Genomic DNA, 11,534 nt, shown 5'->3' on the forward strand with positions numbered 1-11,534 from the left:
TTTCTAAGGAGAAATACAATACAGGCTTCTAGAAACTCCCATATGAAACGCTACAGGAATCTAGGAAACACAATATTTGAATATTCTTCTTATTCATAATTTAATCTTCTTTTATTGTAAGCAGACTTGAACGGAATTTAGTCCACTTTTTTCAGCTTTGAAGTTTCACTTATGAATAAGGCTATGAAAGCCTTATGTTACACATAATTCAAGCAAAACATAAAAACAGCCGGGGCTTTGAATAGGTCACTTGCACCCTTGTTTTGAATGTCTATCAAAATGTTCACATAACAGAGGAGAAATATAATCAATATCTGAAAAATTACTGTTTCATTCCATAGTACATTCCATGTAAGTTAAGTCTTGCCCTGCAAAAACCTCTAGTTACGGGTTTAAGAGCATCTGTGAAAATATCTTTCTACAACACACAATGAGATCTTTCACATTTTTCCATGGCTGGCAGCATGTTTCTAAGACGCTTTGGCTAATTCCCTCATTATAACCAGAGGTTTGGGAATCCATAACAGAAACACTTTTGTGACGAGGACAGAAGCAAAAGCGAAAAAATTCCCTTCCCAATATATTTTTAGTTGCCAGGAAAACAAAACAAAACAACAAAAACCCCACAAAGTCAAAACAAACATTCAGCTATCTACCTTGAAATAAAACATAAACCTCCTACTGTAAAGCCCTAAGACAAATATCAGCTCAGGAATTACTAGATTTGTGTATATGTATTACTTTCAAAACTGTCGTAAGTCTTGCATTAGGAAGAGTTAAGAATTAATGTCATTAAGAGGAAAAAAAAAAACAAAAAAGCCTACAACTAGCAACCACAGAAAAGCTATGAAAAAGAAAATGCAGAACAGAAGGCTTCACAGTATATCTCAGACCACAGCAAATTCATTAGAAATAGCCAAGAGAAATACAGAAGATAAGAGGAGGATGGTGCTTGGGTAGGGGTCATAACCACATCAATATCATGAACAAAGACAGAACTCATCCCTCCCCATGGTAAATGAAGTAGTAGCTCCTGATCTCAAGTCATTTAAGAATAATTCAGTTTGGAGACATTAAACAACATCAGTTCAATAAATCAGTTGCAGTTATATTCTTCCCCAATTCTAATTACACAGTGCTTCTAAGATATTTTTACTGTATCGGCACATATTGAGATAGACTTAAATCACAGAAAAGTCTCTCTCAAATATATCCTGCTTAAAATACTGGACAAGAAAGGCTCGACTTAACCATGCCATCATAATTAATGAACATCCCGATGTGGTACAAAGAACAATGACAACATTGATCAGCACTTCTGTTATCAGCACTTTGCACCCTCCAGCAGTTGAACGGCACTCTACCACCTAATAAAGCCAGAGTATGTTAAATCAAATCTTGTCAGTGTGATATTCCACTCCCAAAACCACAAGGTAGCCAACCTGAAGGGTTTTTATCATTTGAGAAAAAAAAGAAAAAAAAAAATCTACAGCAGAAACGACTAGATGTTCTGACCTGTTTTACTCACCTTGCCCTTGAAGAGATGTGGGTTTTGATATATGAAGTCACGATAGCTTTCTGTACGCACTTTATCCTATGAATTAAAGGATAAAAACAATGCTCACTTTGCTTATTTATATGTACAATAAAGTTCAAACAAAGATGAAAAACCTGCTTTTAACCTGACCAAAGTAGGTATTTTCTGGCTACTGTACTTACAAGGATTCTGCAACTGACACGCTTTCAGTCTTTAGAATTTGTCATCTACGTATATAAAGCCAATTGAGCTGCTGTAGGAAAGAAAAAAATACCTTAAAACCATTCTAACCTGCAGCATTTCATTTGGGATGTTTCTAAGCAGTTAAATCTCTCAGAAACAGCAGTAACAAAGCGCCAACACGGCATCAGCTACATAAAACAGCCTTCTGTACAACGGCACGAACTTGAGTCTTGAATTCACAACTTTTTTTTTTTTTTTTTTTTTGGTTATCATTTTAATATACAAAATTGCCTGATACAGAACTTCCTTCAATACAGCTATGGATCAGAGAAACCTATTCTATTTCTGAATAAGCTACAAATTTGCAAACAATCTAGTATTTGAAGCTGTATAGTCCATGCTAGGAAAGCCAAATTAAAAGGATAAAAACATGGCTTGACTGTAACGCAATATGAACTGAAAAGCTGGAAAATATTCAAGAATGTGACAAAACATTTATTGTAACTTAGGAAAAGAAAACTAGCAGCATATCTTAATCTATCAGCACAGTAATAAACTGATGCCCTTAACATGTATCAGCAGATATGTAAATTGACAGCCAACTATAGCTTTTGGGATCCCTGATGCTCACAAAGCGTTAGACCCTTCTACCTAGTAAAGACCATCTACAAAATACTGAAGCATAAAATCCAAGAGCACATTTAGCTTAGCATACTATGGCAGGTAAGAATTTACAGAAATAATGAGAAAGTATAAAAATACTTTCTTAAGCGAGGGACAGCAAAGTCTGTCGCATCAGAAAAAAAAAGGAGAAATCAAAAACTGAGAACAAAAACCACGTTCATACAAATTATGGAAACAAACCAAGTTCTTCTGCGACTTTAAAATCCTAAAATACAAAATAGATTTAAGGGGATTATCTCCCTATAGGCTGTAACAGAAAAGTACAAGTGATTTCATAAAACTGTACTGCAAAATTATGCATAATAAGTGTGACCCAAGATCATTTAAAATTATACAGGTTTATTATAATGATATATTCAGAGCAACTATTTTTAGTACTTCACCTCTGCTGCAGTACATAATAGAATTTGCTGAAGCTACCAAAAAAAAACCCCAGAAGGTTCAGCATCAATCGAGAAAGCAGTGAGCTGGAAAGCTTTCAACCTTACACCCTGCCCACTCGTATTGGCTTAGCGCTGCCCCAACTTAATCAATAAAATTCCAAATGCTGTCTCTCCTCTATGCACTGCTGCCCAAGTAAGCCTTGGTCATTCACTTTAGGTCTTGCTATTCATCAATACCCTTCTCTCACTATTTCAGTACAATGCTTTTTGCTTGTTTTTAAAAGAAAAATGTAAGGAAATTTATGAAGATGATATTCAAGAAGCCTTCAGAGAGAAACAGTGAAACACTAACCATTTAGTCAGTCCACAATATTCTCCCCACATTTGAAATAATTGTAGCAACAGAAACTGTAAGTTTCTGTGTATAATATGCATAAGAAAAAAAAAAGGGGGGGGTTCAAAACAAGGCAATGTCAGAAAGATTCAAAATTCAGACAGCAGGTCTTCTTTCTTAAAGCTTTCAATGCAGCAAATCACCACATTTATACAAAAACAGTTCTCATTAAAAAAATGAACACCTGACATACAGCTAAAAATTCAATGCACACATGAYAAAACTGATGGTTTCCTATGTTTAGATTTTATAATATACCTTAAAGCGTATCTGTARAGCACACGATTAAGTGTTCCTAATGTTTCCTGTACAGTAAACATAATTTACATTTTACAGGAAGCATTAGGAACAAAGGAAATAGAAGTTGAAAAAAAAAAAAAAACACCAGCCCATCTCCTAAGGATAAAAACGAGCAAGTACAGAAAGGGTTAAAAATGCAGCTGCTCTGCAGTATATTTATGGGCACACAGCCCACTTTGTTCCATCTTTCCTGTTTAGCCCAGTAAGTTGCAGTTGAGTTCACTTTCTAACCTTCAGCATTTCTTCGTGTATCCCATAATGCCCATAGGAGCTGAAGTAAACACCATCCTCATCCTCATGAAGGTCTGCAACAGCGTTGGCTGACGAGCCGCTTCTGACATCTGCATCCATCACAAAATCCCGAGCAAATTGCCTGTAATCAATGTGAAACACACCCTTGAGACACGTTCATGGGACCGGGAAAAGGAGGCAGTAGGGTGAGGGGTGGGAAGGGGCTTGAAAAGATAAGGAATTCACACTTCAATGGGGTCTTTTATGATAATGGCCCTGGCTTAGGTAATAAATGTGCTGAATCTCCCTCTGCTGGTTTCCAGAAGCAGTTGCAGGATGATTCCCTCGTAAGGAGTCTCAGTGCATTACCTGACACACACACAGTTCTTTCTTATTTTAAGCACTCAAGACCATTAATAAAACATTCGTGGTATTTATATGCCACCACGTTTACCCTATTCAGACTTTGTTTCTATGCTTTAAATTGGAATTACTCATTTCAAACTTTCTTGTATAAAAGCCACACTACAGTCATACAAATTTATAACAGGAAAACGTGGCCATTTCCTCACGCTCTAAGTTGTGTCACGGGGGTTCAGGTTAGACATAAGGAAAAATTTCTACACAGAAAGAGTAGTGAATCACTGGAACAGGTTGCCCAGCGTCATGGTCAAGYCACCAGTCCTAGGAGTGTTCAAGAAACATGTAGATGAGGCACTTGGGGACATTTAGCAGGCAGGGTGGGGATGGGTTTACAGTTGGACTTGATGCATCATCTTGAAGGTCTTTTCCAACCATAATGGTTCTATATCTGAGTCTGCGACGTAGATATGYACTCAACTCAGTTGGATAGAGAAGGTGGCAAGAAATATCACTATGAGTGACAGCCTGTAGGCTACCTCTATACAACTACTTACTTGGTGACTAATTTAGGGCTACTGTTCCATCAGATCTAACAGATGTTCATCAGATTCTAACAGGTGTCTMCATGTAACATCTAAGATTGCTAACAGGTGTCTACATCTAAGATTGCTACCAGCCCATCTCTGCTGGATTTAGGAGTCTGTGCTAATAAAGAATAACTAAGGATTCTCTTATACAACAGCCAGGTAATTTGGAAAATTAACCCTCAAAAAGACATTTACATAAGCTTGACAGAAGTTTAGAGACACAAGAAAAAATTGCAGCCGTTGACTTGAAAATACATATATCTTTTAAATGCAAAAGGTACAAGAGTACAACAGGCAATATTTAGAGAAAAAAAACACTCCCAAAACAGGGTGTGCAGTAGAGAAGCAATTTTTTCTCATTCTTATCAGTTGATGATAATGAATTAATGCATAAGGTAGTTAYATAAGAACTGCATATAGCACTGTTAAGTTGGGCAAAGTTGGACAAAACTGTCCATTTTTGACATTCATAATGGCTCACAGCTGTCAGAATTTGCACAAACATATGAATTTGAAGTTTGGGTTACCTACTTAATAAGCAGTAAGTAGGCATGCTCAAAACATACCATGGACTCGCCAAATTTACAAAATGAGGTTTTGCAGCTTTATCTTCCAACAAAAGAAAACAACTTATTTTTCCAAGTTTATTAAAACAATTTTCCAGTGTCCGATTGCTGGGGTTGTAAGCATGAGGCGACGTATTTGGAAAGGATTTTATATCACGTGAGCCTCCAAAAACTTAAATTCCCCCTTTTATGTATGTACAGCATTAACAATCCTTCCTTTGAAGATCTCCATATTTACCAGTACCATATACAGCTACCGGAATGCTCCTGCTTTAAACGCACTGGAGATTCTTATTAACAGAACCTACACTTAAAATCAGAAGCAACCATAAACAGAAAGACAACTCATTAATTTTGGTCAAGGTTTCTCCAAACTGGAATTGGAATTTGCTACTACAACAAACTGAAATTTAGGACCATACTAAGCTTTCCAAAGCGTAGTTTTGTTAGTTTATAAAAAGATCTACAAGAGAGAAATGAAAATGACAGTCTCAAAACTGGACAAGGTTTTTAGTTAGCCAAATTCTACCACTTCCTTTGAATTTCTACATGGTCTTTAGACATGAACATTTCATCTCAGCTAGCACTTACTTCATTTTCTGAAGGTCATCCTGGGCTCTAACCAAGGCTGCTTCTGCAAGTTTGGCTCTGTGTTCCGCATGTTTCAGTTGTTCAAGGAGCACTGCAGTATCATTTAACCCATTAGAACACAAAACATTTGCAGGTTCACAGAGGTCATCTATATCTGGTGAAACGGAACAAAAATATCTGTCAGTTAATAGTGATGCTTCACAGCAGCTCATAAATATATTCCCATTTTTGCTGTTTTTGTCTTTAGACATTTTGCAATGTAGTCTGCTTTACAACAAGCTACTGAGTTTGAAAGAAATAACTGCAGAGTACTACTCAGCAAAAGTAAGTATTCTAGAAGTGAGTTTGAAGTTAACAATTTAATAAATCTCCTGCTTAGTTTAAAACTACTGTGAGCATTGCCAGATATTCCTCCTTTTAGTTTAAATAATCTTCGCAACAACTAATGAGCGAAATATTAGGCTGAGCTTAAAGTAAATACAATACTATGTTCTATTTCTCCAGTTATCCTATACAAGGACTGAAAAGGATGTTAATTGTRAAATGCAAGGAGAGAAAACCAAAACCAAACCAAAACAAGCTTTCTTAGTAAATTAATGTTAACTCCTGATTTTCACTTCAACTTCCTGGATTATTACAAAGCTTCTGAACACACACAAAAAAATGAGAGAGCTCAAAGTGAATGGAACTATAATGAAATAATGCCTTTTATTAGCAAAAAATGGACTCAACACTCTAGTTCATCTCTTGCTAAATTTGGCTAGTGATTTCAACAGAYGTCAGTGGACTAGAAGACAGCACTACTGTGTTTTTGGATAAAGTAAGAAGTTACTTTGGGCACAACAACTTGGCCCACACTATTAAAACCACGCACTGATGCTTAGAATATGATTTTCAGAGCATCTGTAAGTCTTGGCAATTTCCAGTGTAACTGAAAGCAATGAGCACCTCAGATTGTCCATTTATAGCTTAGACAAGCCATATACATTAGAAATGCAGAGTTCCAGTGAAATATGAAATCCCTGCAGTAAACAAACAATAATGTCTGTCTGTATTACCATGCAGCAAAACCAAACTGCATTACAGGTTGCACAGAGAAGAAACCTCCACTCCTAAATACCTAATGCCTTACATGAAGGAGGTGTGAGTGGAATGCACAGATAAGTGCCAAATCATAACAAAGTGGAATGATCATGGCAGCAAATATAAGCACAAGAGTCAAGCTGAATTGTCTCATGACTTCAAATTTTTCCGACGAATTGTCACCAAAAAAGAATATCAAATTGTTTATAGAGATAATTAGAACTAGCCAAAAAAAAAAAAAAAAATCTTCAGTGACTCTGGAGTGGAATGTTGTATTTGGTTGGTCCAAAAGACAACCTGCCTAAAAGATGAAGACACTTTCAAAAAGACAAATTATTTATTACTGCCCCATGGCATATTATTTCTGAGTGGACACCTCTGACTTTCAACATCTGCTTTTAGATTATTAAAAGTTTAAAATAAAATCTCCCAACTAATTTTGGATGAAGACCCTCTTTGACCTGCTCAACTGCATTATGAATACACWATTTACACTAAGCAAACACAGGTAATAAAACATGATTCCCAAAATATCAATCATTAAAAGCTACCATGTTATTTTCTGGCAAAACTTTCAAAAGGAGTCTTGAGAGTGACTTAACATCATTACTGCAGTATCTAACACTATTAAACAGTGATAATGCATTGTATAGCATGAAATCTACCAATACCACATAACATGGTACAGTCATATCACTATTTATTTTACCAAACTGAAGTAAGAGATCATCTTCTAGTTCAGGTTTTAAGTATTCCTCTCCTTCCCAAGGGAGTGGGCTGCTGAGCGAATTYAAATACGGCACAGTGGGTTTCTAGATGCAGCAAACAATAAAGAGCAAATAAACAAACTTTAAGAGCAAGAAGTTCAGGTCMGGCAGAGCAGACTCATAGAAAGTGAAGTCCACATTCCTATTAGGAACCAAGGTTTCTCAAGTGTTTGACTGCAGGAGGTCCATGGATAATGACAGAGATAATCAATAAGGTCAAGATCTTAACTGTGCAAACTTTTAAACAACAGTGCATCAGGGATCAACTTGGGAAGCACAGGCTTCTCTCTTACCTGAATCTTCCCAGTATTTTGTAGGGAGAGGAGATGTCATATTCTGCACCTCCTTTTTTCCCTCCCCACTATGATTTTTTTTTTAGTTAGTTATGCCTTAAACAGCTATTTAAAAAATTAAGTACTGGGAATAGTATACATACACTCAGTAGTGTAAGACACTATTCAGTCTAAATCTAAACATTTAGGAAATAAGAAGCTGCAGTATACGCAAGATGCACTTAGGTGTAACTTAAAACTCTAGGTTCCCTGCTGATTCTTGAAAATAAATTTTAGGTTAATCAAAGGAAAACATGTCATCTAAAGGACCAAGTGTGATCCTTTCCAACAAGATTCTGTCCTGCTTAGACCCCCAGGAAAGAGAGACTCTTCCATTCCAGGACACATACAAGAGATAWGAAGCTTCAGCTGCTAAGAAGTAAAGCCAGTGCTGGAACCACGGCAAGTCACAGGTCATCAGTTATAAAAACAACATGACATTATTTAACTTGGGCTTTTCATAAGCCTGAMATTTTCTCTTTTGAAATCAATAAAATCTTACGTCAATTAAATACATTTAAAATTAAAACATTTTCACAAATACTCATCTCTAAACAAAGCAARCAATTAGATAAGATTCCTTGATTTCTTATACATAGAAGTGTAATACATAATTCCATGCAGTTACATTAAAAGAAAAAAAAAAGAAAAGAAAAGGTAATTTTAAAGCATGGCATTTTGATTTCTCATTCTGTAAACACAACTATGCAATACGTGGCATACCTACCTTCAATCTTACAAAGTTTATTAGTTTAATGTATCCATAAAAGTCAAGTCCTGGAAAGAAAGAAAAAGAGATATTATGTCACAGGAAACCACATATTTAACAATAATACGGACATTAGTTAGCCTTTCAATCTTAATGTTATCTACATTTTTCCGATTTTTCTCTCATTAGCTCTAAATGTGAAATTTTCACAGTTAGCGCGAATACACTTGCCACAAATTAAAAACTGAACACAAACTTGACAACTATCATCTTTGTTCAGCAAACAACCCTGCATCAAGTCAGCTACCTCAAGTTATCTACTACAGTACAATCTTAATGACTGCTCCCGTTAYGCATCCTCATTTATATTTTCAAATTTCTGCTTAAATAGGATCAATGAACTTTTTCAAATCAAAAATACACAGCAATGTCAACTTAAAACTGCCACCCATCTCAGAAATAGCATTAAATATACTATGCACTTCCCTCAAGAACAACAACAAGTAGTACTCCAACCTGCCGTCACCACATAGCTTTAAAATATTTTTCATTGGATTTTAGACAGGAAACAGGCCAACTTTACAAATATACAGACCTTCTTTTCCCTAAATGTTCTGTGTACTTCACATCCTCTCATCTCTCCTTTTTACYGCACACTTCTGAAGTAGTATTTCTCCTATTTTCCCAGTATTTCTAGGAAATTTTAGGACTGTTTCCTAGTATTTCTCCAATTTTATTCCCCTGCTTCCCAGTTTTCCTCTATGGTCAGTAAGTCTGACTGGCTCAGGTAAATCTAGGAGACAGTAGGGACTCCAGCACAAGCCAGCAGAGACCACTCCTACTTCGAGCACTAGTGGATATTTTCATCGGAGCATGTAAGATATAAGATACAGCAAGCGCAAAGATAAGCATTTTTCCATAATAACTTGGAGTTTCAACCTTTGACTTTTCAGCTAAAACTAGAAARAGTTAAAAACAACCTCACCATCATCATTTGTTTTAAAAAGATGCCAATACACACRTGAAAAAGCCAAAGAAGTCCCAAAAAATTACCGTTCTTACTGATCACATCACCAACATTAAACTGATGTTCTATTTTGCAATGGGAGAATACATCTTCAGCAGAACTAAACAACCTGTAAATAATTATTAAATAAACAGTATTAATATGGCAGTATTTAGATTCTGTAACTTTCCTGTAGGTTTTATTTACASTCTAACTTGCTAGGCAAGGGGTTCACAGTATTTATATTTTTTTTTCAGGTCAAGAATGAACAGGTGTCTATTTAGACATACAACACCTCCCCCCAACGAAAAATGAATTTAATAAAATGTTTTGCAAACAAATCATAATAAACACATCAATTTTGTTTCACAGTACTAAGAACCTCTTAACTATCCCAAAATACTTCCGAGTAAAGACTGCTTCTCAGATATAAAAACTGCATGTACATATTTGTTTACCAGCATAGAAATAAATGTTCTCTAGTATTTATTGACTGTGAGAAAAAACAAAAGACGTCAAGAGATAAACTGCTATATTGCTTCAGGATGAAGAAGGGGAAATTCCTATCTCTTCTTAACATTTCTCCCTCCTTTWAACTATATTCAACAGAATTTCAGCACTAAAGAGCTCTAAATCTCTAGAGCTTCAGCTCTGAAGACTGCTGAAGAGGACACTGTGTCAAGATACCTTCCAGATATTCTAACTTGCCTGCCTCATACAGGCTGAACTTGAGCACTTACACGGACCACATTTTTGTGCTGTGGGTCCCTCAGGGCTCCCGTCGCCGTCCTCACCTGTCACAGAAGAGGCAGCGAGCCTGTGGGCGCTCCGCGGAGCCCTCCTCCTCCTCCTCCTCCCAGGCCTCCTCACCGTCGGACAGCTCAAGCATCTCCTCCTCTTCCAAAGGCGGCCGACCCRGCCCTGCAAAGCCCAGGAAAGGTTGGTTACCGATGGAAAAGGTGAGGGGGGCAGCGCCCAGGTACCCCCCGGGACACGGACAGGGACCGTCACTGACGGGCAGGGGTAGGACACGGACCGTTAGCGACACAGGAGGGCCTAGGTAGCCGCAGATCCCGCGCAGCGACCGTTAGCGGGAGGCAGGGACCGCGCAGCGACCGTTGGTGACGTCACACGACCACCCACCTGCGGGAGCAGCCACCGACGCCCGCCCGGCCATAGCGCCCCAGCCGCCACCCCACGTGCGCCTCCAACACCCACAAGGCCGCGCGCCGCTTCCGGGCTGGCGCCCCGCCCCYTTTGCGTCACCGTGGGCGGGGCGCGGCGGGGCCGAGCGGGCGCCCTCTGGCGGCGCCATCTTGTAAGGGCGGGCGGGAAAACGGTTGCTCAAAACGAGGAGCTCTTTTTTCCCGGCCAAACGGTCCCCAACGGCTCCGCATTGCAGGAGCCGAGCTCGTCGCGGCCCTGAAGCGCCTCGCTGTTGGTCTGGGGCGCCAAGTGTGGTTAATAAAACACGCACCACATCCCCCTTCTCGCTGAGGTGGCAGCTGCCCCGTTAGCGTTTGACCCTTATTTCCTCGCCTCTTCCTAAGGGTCGCAGTTCAGTTGGCCTTCCTGAATATAATTGTGTTGAGATTCAAATCCATCAGTTAAAATAAAGAAAATAAATACATAAATAAAKAAAGAATTGTGTGTGGGGGGGARGAGTGCAGGAAAGAAAAAAATCTGGAAATTCCAATATCCTTCTCTGKGGTTACAATCTCTTGTCTCTAATCTACATTTGTAAATCCGCCCTATGTAGCTTAATTTTCCTTTGTGTTATCCTCCTCTCAACTGAAAGTAAACCACAAGAAAAGTTTT

The 11,534-nt window shown here is 38.1% G+C and overlaps 1 protein-coding gene across 1 annotated transcript in view; it reads right to left on the minus strand.

Moving 5' to 3' along the window:
* Nucleotides 1-10,608, minus strand: part of PRMT3 (protein arginine methyltransferase 3) — a 46,109-nt gene extending 35,501 nt beyond the window's left edge. The window contains exons 1-7 of the mRNA XM_026040212.1: nt 10,511-10,608; nt 9,764-9,846; nt 8,729-8,778; nt 7,612-7,714; nt 5,820-5,973; nt 3,713-3,854; nt 1,529-1,594 (exon numbers count right to left, since the gene is read on the minus strand). Of these exons, the coding sequence (XP_025895997.1) occupies nt 1,529-1,594; nt 3,713-3,854; nt 5,820-5,973; nt 7,612-7,714; nt 8,729-8,778; nt 9,764-9,846; nt 10,511-10,605 (693 nt within the window). The 5' untranslated portion in view covers nt 10,606-10,608. The remainder of the gene's footprint in view (nt 1-1,528; nt 1,595-3,712; nt 3,855-5,819; nt 5,974-7,611; nt 7,715-8,728; nt 8,779-9,763; nt 9,847-10,510) is intronic.
* Nucleotides 10,609-11,534: the final 926 nt, after the last annotated feature.

Source organism: Nothoprocta perdicaria, unplaced genomic scaffold, assembly GCF_003342845.1.
Source record: "Nothoprocta perdicaria isolate Ctin4 unplaced genomic scaffold, notPer1 scaffold_251, whole genome shotgun sequence".
In the NCBI taxonomy this organism is placed as follows: domain Eukaryota; kingdom Metazoa; phylum Chordata; class Aves; order Tinamiformes; family Tinamidae; genus Nothoprocta; species Nothoprocta perdicaria.